Genomic DNA, 14,516 nt, shown 5'->3' on the forward strand with positions numbered 1-14,516 from the left:
GGATTTGAGTGGGACCCGCTGGTTGCCAAGAGCGACGGGTGTGCAGTATCCTTGGCTGTAATTGGCCGGTGAGAAAGCAGAGCCAGTAGCAGACGTGGTTGTTGCGGAGTCTCCCAAGTAAAAAATGCGTCTGGGGCCAGCCCTGCGGGCGGGGGCCAGGCTTTAGGGAGTGGTCCGGAGGAGACTGGCTTGTGGTCCAGAGCCGGTGTGACCACTCCCCACAGCAAAGATGTTCCTGGGGGTTCGGAGAGGCCGCAAGAGCCAGTTTGTAAGTAAATTCTCGCTTGGCCTGCGCCCCGACCTGGGGGCCAGGAGTTAAGGGCGGAGGGCTTGGGATTTGGCCTGAGATCGAGACCAGGTAGCGGCGCCAGAGGAAGTGGTTTTCCATTCGAAACGCCTGTTCTTTCGCGTTCTAAATTCATTATCCCAGGGTCCGCCCCAGTCGGACAGGAATCGCCCTGTCTCCCCCACAACATTCGCTCCGGTGTCGGGGGGTTCACTCCTGCCCGGCACGGACCTGCTCCACTGCGGGGTATCCCCAGTGGGGAGTCATTCTTGATCCCTCCCCGACACCCTGTTGGAAGTTCCATAGATTCTACGCACCGAATACACCTGGCGGCGGTTCCCGCCCCTGCCCTGGCCTCCAGCATCCACCTGGATTGATGCAGCAGCTCCTCACTATTTTATTTCTCAGCTTTTGTTGCTATTTACTTCCTCTAGTATCCTGACGCCATCAATCCGTTAACACAACCCTCCCACTCACCTCCCATCCCGCACAACCAATCTATTGATCTTACCGGTGTTCTTACTGCCTTCGTTTCCCGCCCTAGTTTCTAATTCCACAGTCCATCATTGTAATCACTCTCCGTATACACCTTCAACTCCCGTGCTGCTGTCTCCCTTGTCCATACTTGCCTCGCAGAGCTCCAAACCCCTGTTTATCCAGTTCGCTATAAAAGTAATACTTTAAGTGTGGAGAAAGCATTTTGATGAGGGCATTCCTGAACTGTTTGAAATCGAGCTTAGCTAGCATGTTCACTTGGCTACCTGTTCTCAGCCCTCCCACCGGCGGCAGGCATTTTACACGGGTTGAGAAGTAGTGAAGACATACTTGAAGCATATTTTCGCATTGCAATGTTGCTAACTCAGCGTGGCATTATTGAGATCCTACTCTGTGTCCAGATACCCACAAGTGATTGACAGCCTATATCCACACTGACTAAAGGATAGACAGACCCATAAGTAATTCAGCACAAAATGGTAAGACCAAAAACTATTGGTAAGGCGTGTACTCGGGAAGAGGCAGCAAAGTCAGCCGGGAGAGTTGACCAGAATCTTGGAGTGGGGGGGAGAAGGAAAGAGAATTCCAAGGGGATGGGGAATCCAGGGAAACATCATATACAAAGGCCTGAAAAGGAAAGTATTATTTGCTTGTGGTAAATGGAAGGCACTTCTGAGTGCTAAGCTTAGAATATATGTGTAGAGATGAGGAAGGGCAACAAGAAATGAATCAGGGTTCATTGGTAGGAACCAACAGACAGCAGTTTCGCAGCCACACTAGATGATGTATCAGCTATCAAGAAGGTATGGGCGCCCTGGCTGGTTTTGCTTAGCCATTAGAGCGTAGGTCTGCGGACCAAAGAGCGTGGGGTTTGACTCCCATCAAGGGCACGTACTTCGGCTGCAGTTGGACCAATCGAAACATCCATGTTTCTTTCTCTTTCTCTCTTTCTGTCATTCTCTCCCCTCCCACTCTATCTGAAGATGTTTAGAAAAATATCCTTGGGTGAGGATAAAAAAAAGAGAGTGGGGCTGCCCATGAGGGTTTTCCAGCTGGGTTGAGATAGGTTCATCCTGTTTTTTAGAGGCTGAGGCAGGAGGACCACAGTTAAGAAATAATTATAGTGACACAGTGAGAAATGTTTAGCATATGATGGAAGATTCACTACATATTAAAAAAAAAAAAAAAGTGAAACTCATGTGGCCTTTTTGGAGGCTATGCTGGATGCTAGCCCCTAAAGATTCAAAGGTGAGGAAAACCCTCTTTTTCTCCTTGAGCATCTCCCCAGTGTGGGGGAGGAAGGTGGGGAATGAGGAAGAGACAGACATTAAACTGTCGAATTGCTGGACAAATGCAAAATGGTAGTGCTACACAGAGAATAGAGGGATACACAGACATGGCTCTGGAATGCCTGTTCTTGGGGTTGGGCATGCAAGGGAAACTGGGGGTCCCGGGCAGGGCTGCAGTAGACATTTGGAAAGTTTATTCCTCACTCCTGAAGGATGCCTAAAACTCTGGCTCTTCCCCTTGGTTGTACCTCCTCTTCCCATGCCTTATGCCTACTACTGCCTCATTAGTGTTTCCAGGGGCCACTTTCAGTGGGTGCTCCTCCCTGGGCCACAGGATCACCTTAATCTGGTATCAAAACTCTTAAATGGAAGAAATCCCCATTCTTACCCCCAACCCATTGTTCAAGCCTCTCCCTCTCAGATGCCTCTGTATTACATATTACAGCAAACTGGATACTTGTCATTTCCAGAGCATCACCACGAATGTCTTGTTTCATTCCTTTGTTAATGCTGTTGCCTCTTCCTATAATGCTTTTCTTCGTATTCCCCAAATGTGAGAGCAACGGCCATCTTTGAAGACTTAGTCTAAATACCTCTGTAGTTTTCTCCAAGGGGCATAAGAGGTCCCCTTGCTGACCCTCAGACCTGACTGCCCCCTTCCCTCCCTGGGCCAGCTCAGCACTTTGTCTTTGCCTTTCCCTTGGCACATTCCATAATTCCGTGTTATATAATATGTACTTGGGTGTTTTCCTCCGTGCTCTCCCTCCATGAGGATGAGGACAAGGTTTCTTCATTGCCATCATGGCATTTCACTTCTAATAGGTGTGAATGAATGGCTGGTGCACAGAAAGTGATTGGGCTGTACTCAGAACCTTCTGAGAGACTCCCAGTTGCCTAAAGCAGGTTCCCCTACTTTCAATGTGTGTAGGAACTAGTTCTTGTTATTCTGCATCAACAAAACTATCTAAAATCTCATTAAGCGCCGACCAGGTGTTGGGCAATGTGCTAAGTTGTAGAGTTCAGGGTTGATAAAGACAAGACAGTTGCCTGCTGTCAGGAAGCTTCTGTTCTGCAGGGGTTTGCAAGTGAGTGAGTAGGGTCATCAGAGGCAGTGCTGTAAGACAAGTGGAGGTGCTACCGGGTAACTCTGGGGGTCAGGGAAGCTGTTCTGAGGCGGGAAGGTAGGAGGGCCCCACTATGGGCAGCTGTAATGGTGCTCCCTGGGTGGGTATGCTTGCCTGGCCAGATGGGGATTGGAGATAGGAAGGGGAGGAGTGGGCCTCCTGGTGGGTCTAGATCCCTGGGCTGCCAGTGCAAGTGTCCCTTGAAAGGCCCAGGGAGGGGTGGTGACAGGACCCAGTGATTCCTTACACCAACGACCTGTTCTGGGTTTTATTTGTGCAGAAACACATCATCCATGGCCTTCTACCTGCAGCCAGCATTGCACCAAAGCCAGCTGTGCCCCGCACACCTCCTCCCCGAAGCCCCAATCCCTCTCCAGAGAGACCAAGGTGAGTCTCAGGTGAGCAGGCACTGAGCTCGGCCACCAAGTGGTGAGTCCTAGAACTGTTTGAACTGGCAAGATTACAAGTAGGGTAATTAGAATCATGTCCTTTGAAATATTTATCACAGTTCCATAATTTAATATGATTTCTCTGTGGGATAAGGATCTATCCCTTTCAGGTATGGACTTCTCACATTTTGTAATTGAATGCAGTTAGTATTTTTCAAAATATTAAAGCCGAAATATTTCAGTTGATGGTATGTTAGAAGGAATTTGAATTGTGTACATAATTTTCTCTTTAAACATAAGTCTGCCTTTCAAAAGAATTGTTTTGTGGGAAGGAAGGAGAAGCAAGTTCACTTCCCAGGGCCTGGGATTTCCCACGTCCTCCAGTGCTCCTAACACATCCGATAGATGACTTTGTTGTATACCTAAGACCCCTGCCTATGCCCTCTGAGACTTTAGACGTAGAAGAATTTTAGACTATTTTTTATCCATAAGATACCTGGATATATGACTTGACTATTAGCAGTAAGAACAAATTTCATTCAAGGGGGGTACCTTCTTTTTAGTGTTCTTTGAAACTAGAACAGTGTTTGCCTCCTCATAAAAAACACTGAACTATTCTGTGTTTGTTTTTTCCTGTAGTATAATCATGATACTTAGAATAGCCATTTATTAATATTTACTCTGTGTTAGGTACTCTAGTGAGTGCCCTAGAAGTATTATTTCATCCTCTCAGTGACCCTATGAGAGAGGTCGTGTTGGCATCTCTCCTTTGAGCTCAGGTGTTCAGCGTTTGCCTGAAGTCTCACAGCGGGCGAGCGGTGGCATCGCTGCGACGCACGTAAAGGTCTGTCCATCTCTCCAGTGTTTGTAGGAACAACCATCAAGTAACGTCATTAGAACTTAAATGTTTATGTAGCAGCAGCAATAGTGAAAGGGTTCACTTTACATTTCATTATAAAGCAGAAAAACCAGAACACGTCATGTCATGGCAAGCATGCTATGGACTCATTAGAAAATTTCTGTGGTCTCTATGCTTAACAAAAATACCTTCCTGATTGTAATCTTTGTAAAACCCATACAAACAACATGGCTTTGGCAAACTTGGCATACTTTTAGAACTTTTTATTTTTAAAAAACGTTTAAATTGATCTTTGACATTATTTCACATTGTGTGTAGTGTAATAGTGTAAGAATCTTTTTCTACTTCTATTGCCTCCTTCCCATCCATTGTGCAACTGTTGTCATATATTTTAATTCTACATGTTATAAACTGTGTAATATACTACCGTTTTTACTTTAGAGAGTTGTTTATCTTTTTAAAAGTTGTTTTTTAGGTATAATGGACTACGATAAACTGTTCATATTTAAAACTTATAATTGGTAGATTTTGACATAGATTTACACCTGTGAAACCATCACCACAATCAAGAAAATAAATATATTCGTCATCCCCCAAAGTCTTCTCATGCTCCTCCCTTCTGCCTCCCATTACCCCGCCCACCCTCACCCCCATTCCCAGGCAACCACTGATCTGCTTTCTGTCACTATAGATTAGTTTGCATTTTCTGGAATTTTATATAAACAGAATTATACAAAATAATTAAGCTGGCCTCTTTCACTCAGTATAATGATTTTGACATTTATCCATATTGTTGTGAACATCAATAATTTGTCCTTTTTATTGCTGAGTAATATTCCATGTTTTGAATATGCCACAATTTGTTCACCTACTCACCTGTTGGTGAATATTTGGGTTGTTTCCATTTTGGGGTTGCTAGAAGTAAAGCTGCTGTGAACATTTGTGCACAAATCTTTCTTTGGATATATGCTTTCATTTCTTTCAGGTAAATATCTAGGAGTGAAATGCCTGTATCATGTACTAGATGTATATTTAACTTACTAAGGAATTGACAAACTATTTTCCAAAATTTTTATTCCATTTATGTTCCCACCAACAGTGTATAAATTCCAGTTTCTCCACATCCTCAGCAACATTTGGTTTAGTCAGTCCTGTGTATGTGTGTGTATGTGTTTATAACTTTATTTGACAATCAAGCATTAGTTCTCATTCACATTTACTGCCCGTATAATTTTTGAAAGTGGTGACAGGTACATAGGTAACAATGTATAGAGCTTGTTTGGTGTGGGAGCCATACTGTTAGGCCCAGGTAGAAGAGGAAGAGCATGAGGCATGAGAGATGGTCTTGGCCAATCTTTTTTTTTGGTGGTACGTGCCCCTAATGGGAACAGAACCCGGGCTCTCTGGTCCGCAGGCCGACGCTAAACCGCTGAGCCAAACTGGCCAGGGCTTGGCCAGTCTTTTTAATTTTGGACATTCCAATAGGTGTATAGTGGTATCTTGTTGTGGTAGTATTTTGCATTTCTCCAATAACTAATGATATTGAGCAGGTGCTTATTTGCCATTTGTGTATCTTCTTTGGTAAAGTGTCCATTCAAATATTTTGCCCACTTTTAAAAAGTGAGTTGTGCCCTGGTTGGTTTGGCTCAGTGGTTGGAACATTGGCCTTGCGGACCAGAGAGTCCCAGGTTTGGTTCCCACTAGGGGCATGTACCAAAAAAATAAAATAAAATAAATAAAAAATAAAAATAAAAAGTGAGTTGCTTGTGTTCCTGTTATTATATTTTGAGAATTCTTTAATTATTCTGGATACAAGTTCATCAAATATGTGCTTTGCAAATATTTTCTCCCCATCTATGGCTTATCTTTTTATTCTCTTAACAGTATCTTTCAAGGAGCAGAAGATCTTAATTATTAAGAAGTTCAACTTGCCAATTTTTTCTTTTATAGATTATGATTTCAATATAATATCTCAGAAATCTTTGCCTAACCCAAGGTCACAATGATTTTCTTCCAGATGATTTTTTGTTTTAGGGTCTACATTTAGATCTAATATCCATTTTGAGTTCATTTTTATATGGAGAGAGGTATGGGAGGTATAGATTCAAGTTCCTTTTTTCGTATATGGGTAACCAATTGTTCTGGCACTGGTTGAAGGCTATTATATTAGTTATCTATTGCCATGCAACAGATTACACCAAAACTTAGTGGTCTAAACGATAAAACAATAGCAGTCTTTTTAAAATTTTATATCTTACTATGTTCTCTTTTTTGTTTGTTTTAGTCTTCCTCTCTGTATTTCATTTTGGTTAATTTCTGTTGTCTTACCTTTAATTTCACAAGTCTTTTCTGGATGTGCCCTCTCCAGTGTAATTTTCATCCTTTTTTATAATCTTCCATGTCTCTAATTAGCTTTTGAACATATAGAATACAGTTATAGCTATTTTAATGACCTTCTCTGGTAATTCTAACATATGTGTTCAGTTCTGAATGGATTTTTATTGGTTATTCTTTTCACTGTGGGTCATGTTTTTCTGTCTCTGCATGCCTGGTTATCTTTGATTGTATGCTAGACATTGGTATGAGTTTTATGTTGAGCGCCTGATATTTTAGTATTCCTGTAAGTCTTCTTGAATTTTGTGCTGGTATGTAATTACGTTACCTAGAGCCAGTTCGATCTGTTGGGTCTTGCTTTTATGATTTGTTAGGCGGGGTCTGGACCAGTGTTCAACCTAGGGCTAATTATTTCTCACTACTAAGGCAAGACCTTAGAATATTGTACACAACATCCCATGAACTATACTTTTTTCCTGTCTGACTGCTGGGAACACTGACCTCAACCATATGTAAGCGTCTGCCGCTGTTCCTCTAGTCCTTACGAGTGGTTCTTCCCCCCGTCCTGGGTAGTTTCCTCATACTTGTGCACTGAGGAGCATTTTGCTAAACCCTCAGTGGGGGGACTTCTTCAGAGTTCCAGAGTTTTCTCAGTTTAGCTCTCTCCTTTCTGGTACTCTGTCCTTCAAATTCTGTCAGCCTTGGTATTCCCAGACGCTCAACTCCACCTACACAACTCAGCAGTCTGCCTGGCCCCACCTCAGTTTCTCTTTCCTTTGCTGTGGCCTGGAAATTCTGGCAGCAAGCTGGGCCATTTGTTAATTCTATTGATTTATTTTTTCAGTTGGGAGACTAAATCTGTTATTCTCTCTTTCCTATATTACAGTTTTGAATAATTTGCAAGATTTTAATATGCTTTTTAAAATCTTTTATATCTTTTTATACCTCTTTTTTTTTTTTTTTAATCCCAACCTTTTATTTTAACAGAAAAAAAACACTTGAATATAGATTCTCTGAATTAGAGACCTGGTTCCATATCCTATTGGCTAAGAACTCTTGGGCAAGTAATTTAATTTATATGAAAAATGGAGGTGACATATCTACTCATACAGGTGACGTGAGAATGAAATGAGCTTGTTTCATGGCTGCAGGCCTGTGATCAGCACACTAAACCTCGTAGAACAGAAGGTATACCTTGATTAATTCATGTGTCCTGCTGTTTCACTTTTCCTTCACCATCTACTGGGATGCTTTTGTCCATAGGTCTGCTCTGGCTGCGGTAATTCTAGCAACGACATTGACTGGCCGGACCGTTGCCCTTCCTCAGCCACGCCGGAGATCGCAGTCCGAGAGCGACACCACCTCCATCGAAAACAGCTGTTTCTTGGAGCCCTATGCCACCACCTCAGAGCTGAGGTATCAGTAAGGACCATATCTCTGGTTCTGCTTCCTCTAGGGGCAGAGGAGGAGCAGCTCATGTGCATGTGTGTGCGTGCGTGTAAGCGTGTGTGCATGCATGTGCTTATGACTACAGAGCTTAGTAGAGAGGTTTTCATCACCAGTGTCAAAGGAACATAGTTCTGGACATCAATTGTTCTTGAATTGCATCAGAATTTTTTCTAGAGTGGACCTTGTGAGTGCATTGGTTGTTTTCATGGCAGCACAGAGCCTGTGAACTTAGTGCCGCTTCTAGGCCTCGGTAGGATTCTCTGTGCCACAACCTAGAGGGTGAGAGTATCACTCACTCCTCATGTATCTCCCCTCTGGACATTCCTACTGATCTGACCTTTGTTAGCATCTATATTATAATTTTTCTTCTTTTTTGTTTAATCCTCACCCGAGGACATTTTTTGCATCTATCTTCAGATAGGGTGGGAGGGAGAGAGGGAGTAAGAGAGAGAGAAAAACATCAACGTGAGAGAGACACATCGAGTGGTTGCCACCCACATGACCCCATCCAGGGCCGGGGACAAACTGCAACCGTGGTATGTGCCCTTAGCTGGAACCGAACCCGGGACTCTCTGGTCTGCAGGCCGATGCTCTAACCGCTGAGCCAAACCGGCCAGGGCTAACTTTTCTTCTTCTTTAATATCATTTCTTTCATTGCTTGAGCTGGGTTAATGCTGATGTCAATGTAAGAAACATTCAAACCTGTAAAGAATTTTTGTGAGTTTATTTGAGCCAAACTGACCACAATTGCCAGGAAGCAAAAATCTCAACAGATTGAGATAATGCTCCGGAGAATGGCAGTTTTACCCCTTATTTATGTATTTATTTTTTAAATTTTCACCTGAGGATATTTTTTCCCATTGATTTTTAGGGATAGAAGGGAGGGAGGGAGGGAGGAAGGGAGAAATATCAGTGTGAGAGAGACACATGGATTGGTTGCCTCCCGCATGCACCCGACCAGAGCCGGGGATTGAACCTGCAACTCTTTGGTCTTTGGGCCATCGCTCTAACCCTTGAGCCACACAGGCCAGGGTTATACCTTATTTTATACATTACAATCAAAAGAGGAGACATAAGTGGGTTACATGAAACTCATTGGTGCCCTGGCCGGTTTTGCTCAGTGGTTAGAGCGTCGACCTGCAGTCCAGAGAGACCTGGGTTCGGTTCCTGCTAAGGGCACGTACCTCGGTTGCAGTTTGTCCCCAGCCCTGGTTGGGTCGTGTGGGTGGCGACCATTCAATGTGTCCCTTTCATATCGATGTTTCTCTCTCTCACTCTTCCTCTCTCTCCCTCCCACTCTATCTGAACAAAAAATGGAAAAATTTCCTTGGGTGAGGATAAAAAAAAAAGAAACTCATTGGTGATATATTAGGGAGCTGGAAGAAAGCATATCTTTTACATAAGTGGGTACAGGATAGTTAATAGTCAACAATGAATACAATAACAGTAACAATGAGAGGATTTGTGTTCCCCGCCCTGGTGCATTGGTTGTCCCCTGAGGGTTCTGGAAAAAGAGAAGTTACCCTGATATTGCAAAGGTATGTTATAGATGCAAAAAGACAATAGGCTCAACTAACCTTAGTCAGGGATTTTAACCTAGGACATGACTGCCCACCAAAAACTGCTTTTAGTTTTAAAAGTTTTCATTTCAGACCATCCTTTGCAGTTATTTTAGGTCTTAGAGTTTGCAAGGTTGCCACACAGGTCTTCCCTGACCTTGTCAGGTTAGCATGTGGCCCCTTTTCGTCCACATTAACACAGGGCTAGGCGGTCAGGAAGGTTTCCTCCTGAGGAAGAGAGCACTGAAGGGGTTACTGAGGAATTTACAGGAATTAGGTGGGAAAGGCTGGAGGGTTGGGGGATGGTCACTGAGGGCCTGGAATGAGCTTTCTAGACAGACAAAGGGAGCATGAGCAGCAGAAGGAAGATGTGTGTCTGGGAGAACTTGAGTGAGGTGAGGATGAGACAGGCCAGTGAGCCAGGACAAGTGCAATTGAGAAACTGAGGCAGACAGCTGAACAAACTGACAGAGCAATTTACAGCAGATACAGAAGAAATAACATCTCCCTTGAAATAACATCTGGGCCTCAGGTGTATTTCAGCTCCAGACCCAGAAAAGTAACAAAACCAGGTGGGTAAACCAGGACCAGCTGCAGTGACTGTGAACCCCCTGCCCTGACACTGGCCAGTCAGTGAAGATGACCCTAAAGGAGCTCATCTAGAAGGTGTTGAATATTCTGTTGAAACCCTCCACTGAGACCTTCCCTACGAATCCTACCTGCAAGAGAGAAATAAAAGCCTCAAGGCAAAGGACCCAGCGCGAGCTCTCCTTCCCAGGAGCTCGCCAGCACGCCCACTCTTCTCCCCGCAACAGGCATGCATCTCCTAGACTCTAGGGGACCCCATGAGGCTTGCAACCAGGGCAGCAGTGGGAAGTAGCATTTCATCCCAGGCAAACCTCCTGAACCTGTCCCTAAGTCCCCCATTTCTCTGACTTCTCAGTGAGCCAAAGCAGACCAGCCCAGGCTTATTTCCCAGCCCTTCCTTATTTCACTGTCCCCAGCTTTAATGAATGTCCTCTAAAATTCACCCAGACTCGTGTCATGAAACTATCAACCCGGCCCTAGGCAGACCCGCTCAGGGTCAGGTCCCCTTTCTGGTAACAGACCCACAGAATGTTCATACCACTGATTCATTCGTTTGCATCTGGTTGTTTGTTTTACAGGACTAATCCTAAAAACAGAAGAGATTATTTACATGTAGACATCCATTACAGGGTTATTTATAACAGTGAAAATTGGGAGGGAGACTAAACTGGTATAACTACTTGAGTTTTTACCTTATAACATTTTGACTTAGAAGCTTGTTAACAGTGAAGCAGATTGTATTTGCAGGCAGTGATTAGAACTGTGAGAATCTGGGTTAAAACTAGACAGACATTTTAAGAGTGTGCGGAGAGATGTGATAGTGGATGACTTAACCCTTTAGTTTCTATATGTTTTGTAATGTAGTTATAATAGTTTCATGGTAGGGGCTCAGAGGCAGTGCATTTAAGACATGTATTTATTTTAATGTGAAGTAAGTGGCTGGTTTAGTTACTTATTTTTCTCTTTAATGTTCTAATACAGACCAAATTGGCAGAGTGGGACAGGAAGGAGAACTTCTTTGCCATCCTTTGAAACGCTGGGCTACAGGGAGGAAGAGGACACTGACTCGAGCCTGTCATCCAGCTCCAGGGAGGCAGGGGAGGTCAGCGCTCGGAACGAGGAAGGAAGTCTCGGCGATGCTGTGTACGCCGTGTCACAGAGAAATCAGGTGTTGGTCACGTTCCAGAACTTCGTCTGCACCTTGACATTAACTCACAGTAACTTGTGCATGAATAAGGACTTTCTTTTCTCGCTCCTACCTCTGATGGCTTTTGTTTTGGGCTTATTTTTTTAATTTGTCCAGTCTCATTTTCTATCTGGTTAGGCTAAAATTTAAAACTTTTTCTTTACCTTTTAAAGACGAGCATCTTAACATTGGGAGTATAGACTTTCTTCCCATGCTAAGTAATCTTGCTCCTTTGTTTGACACAGAAGCTAATTTTTTTATCACTTTGCCAACATCAGTGTGCATAGTTGCAACCTTTCTTCAAATTCATGCCTGACAAAGGAGTATCATCATCTTCTCCATAGTAGCTGACATTGTTTGGGTGGTTATCGTGAGCTTGTATTTCAAGCTCTTACATGTACTTATCTTCACAATCTCAGTGAGGTAGATTCCATTTATGACGCTATCACACATGGCAAAACCGAGGTACAGAGAGGTTGAAGGAGCCCATTGCTCCACCACTCCCCAACTGCTCTGGTTTCAACTCTGTGCACCTAGGGTTTTGAAAACTGGATAGTGCCATTTCTTTAATTGCAAAAGACAGCACTGTAATTTCTTTTCCCTTTCTCTTTTTCACCATCATTATAACATGTGTTAGAGTACAGACTGGCAGCTTCAAAGTATATTAAGCCCAGCTGGTGTGGCTCAGTGGTTGAGTGTCATCCCATGTACCAAAAGGTCACCAGTTCAATTCTCGGTCAGGGCACATGCCCAGGTTATGGGCTTGATCCCCCGTAGGGGGCATGCAGGAGGCAGTCAATCAGTGTTCTCTCATCAATGTTTCTCTCTCTTCCTCTCCCTTCCTCTCTCTCTAAAAAAAAAAATCAACAAAGTATATTCATATTGATTATGTTATATTACCCTCCACTATATTGACTCACATTTTAAATTGTCTTAGGGAGCTTATTTAGAGGAATCCATATGTGAGCATTTTATGACCTAACCATCACCTTCTAACACATGTAGACTCTAACATGCAGAGTTGGGTTTCTCTACAGCGAGGAGCACGGAACAGGCAGACAGCCGCAGGAGCCCAGGGGAGGGGCCCCTGCAGGGCTCCCACAGGCCGAGGTGAAGCCCAATGCCCCTCTGTCTGCAACTTCCTGGCAGTATTCTGGACTGATGTTGACAGAATTATAGTTTGAAGTGAAACTTGCTACCATGTTTCCCTTAGGAGAAAGAGATTGTGGAGACCTATATAACCTCCTCTGTCATTAGCAGGACAAATATATTTTGTGTGTGTGTGATGTGTTTTTTTTTCTGTTCTTGTAAAAGTGGGACAAATATTTTATTTTTAAGGCAAGTCTGTCGTGGTGCTTCTAGGAACTATGTGCAGTAGGGCAATTTTTCTTTTTTTTTTAATCCTCACTCGAGGATATTTTTCTATTTATCTTCAGATAGAGTGGGAGGGAGAGGGAGACAGGGAGAGAGAAACATCAACGTGAGAGAGACACATCGACTGGCTGCCTCCCACACGACCTGGACTGGAGCTGGGGACAAACCGCAACTGAGGTACATGCCCTTGACCAGAATCGAACCCGAGACTCATTGGTCCGTGGGCCAATGCTCTACCGCTGAGCCAAACGGGCCAGGGCAGGCAATTATTATTATTTTTAAATGTGAACGGTAGAGCACAACTAACAATGTCAAGGATTGGTGAGGCTCTGGAGGAACTCCAACGCTGGGGGCAGTGTCAGTTCGAACCACCACGTTGGAAAACTGTTTGGCTCTATCTACTACGGGTGAACACATATGTGTGTGTGCTCTGTCCCGGCCGAAAAAAGAAAGCTGAAAAGTAGAATGAGCAAGTATTGACATCATACCTTTTTTTGTTTCAGATTGTTAAAATAAAATTACAGTTAGGGTTGAATTTCTCTGTCTCTCGTTCCCTCTGCATCCCTGGAAGGCCTTCTCTTGGATTTGGAATGCATTCTAGAAGTCTGTGCTTTTATTCTGTTACTATAAATAAGTGTCAGTAAACAAATATACTATTTTTGTGTGTGTGTACAAAGGTCACGATACTGAACCAATCATTTTACTTCTTGGCTTTTTTACTTGACATTGCAGTTTAGAGATGGATCTGTGTTATTTTATCTACACACCCACCAATGAACATTTAGGTTATTTCCTCCTGCATTTGGTACATGTACGTGTGTGCTGGTTCACACTGGCAGACATCGCAGGTTGTCCTCCAGAGCAGTCGTTTCCCCGTTGCCTCGCCCCAGCAGTGTGTGTACCAGTGTCCACATTTCCGTACCAGTAAGGAGCCAGAGGTGGAGCTTTGGTAACTGATTACAATGGAAAGGTTTCATCGTGACCTTTACACTGCTCTGGCTGACGGCATGAATGCAAGGGCCCGGAGGCTGGGAAGGGATTTCAGTTTCCCACAGCCTTGTGATTGGTTTCTTTTCGGGGAGGCTGGAGGACAGTAGGGGGAGGAAGACACATTGACCTTTTCTTAGCACTAATATATGTTAGGCATCTTACATGTGCCGTTTTATTTACTTCACACCATTGAGGATAAGCATGTGAAGAAACAGGATAAATGACTTGCCCGAGGTCTGCCAACCAACCATCTGGTGGCAGAGGCAGGATTGAGACCAGGGCGACCGATTTTCCCTACTAAGAATGAAAATGTGTAGTTATAGTCCTTGTGCCTATCAAGAATATTTCTTAGGCATAAAGCTTTATTTTTGAAACTGGCCAAATATTCTTAAATTTATTATATGATTAAAATATATATCTTTGAAAAAATGGGTGTGGCGCATGTAAAACTGCGATTTAATCACTAGGTGGCACCAGCTCTGAAGGAGATATTGCCTATTGGGTACATTTTATTTTATTTATTTTATTTTATTTTATTTTATTTTATGTTTATTGATTTGAGAGAAAGAGAGGAAGGGAGAGGGAGAGAGGGAG

At 43.6% G+C, this 14,516-nt stretch overlaps 1 protein-coding gene across 4 annotated transcripts in view; it reads left to right on the top strand.

Annotated features, from left to right (window-relative positions):
• Positions 1 to 136: 136 nt before the first annotated feature.
• The window catches only part of CEP89 (centrosomal protein 89), a 56,768-nt gene continuing 42,388 nt past the window's right edge, over positions 137 to 14,516 (top strand). For all 4 annotated transcript variants that reach the window (XM_036275531.1, XM_036275533.1, XM_036275532.1 and 1 more), the window contains exons 1-4: positions 137 to 268; positions 3,475 to 3,581; positions 8,040 to 8,192; positions 11,354 to 11,540. In XM_036275531.1, the coding sequence (XP_036131424.1) occupies positions 230 to 268; positions 3,475 to 3,581; positions 8,040 to 8,192; positions 11,354 to 11,540 (486 nt within the window). In that variant the 5' untranslated portion in view covers positions 137 to 229. The remainder of the gene's footprint in view (positions 269 to 3,474; positions 3,582 to 8,039; positions 8,193 to 11,353; positions 11,541 to 14,516) is intronic.

This window comes from Molossus molossus, unplaced genomic scaffold (assembly GCF_014108415.1).
Source record: "Molossus molossus isolate mMolMol1 unplaced genomic scaffold, mMolMol1.p scaffold_m16_p_21, whole genome shotgun sequence".
Classification (NCBI taxonomy): Eukaryota; Metazoa; Chordata; class Mammalia; order Chiroptera; family Molossidae; genus Molossus; species Molossus molossus.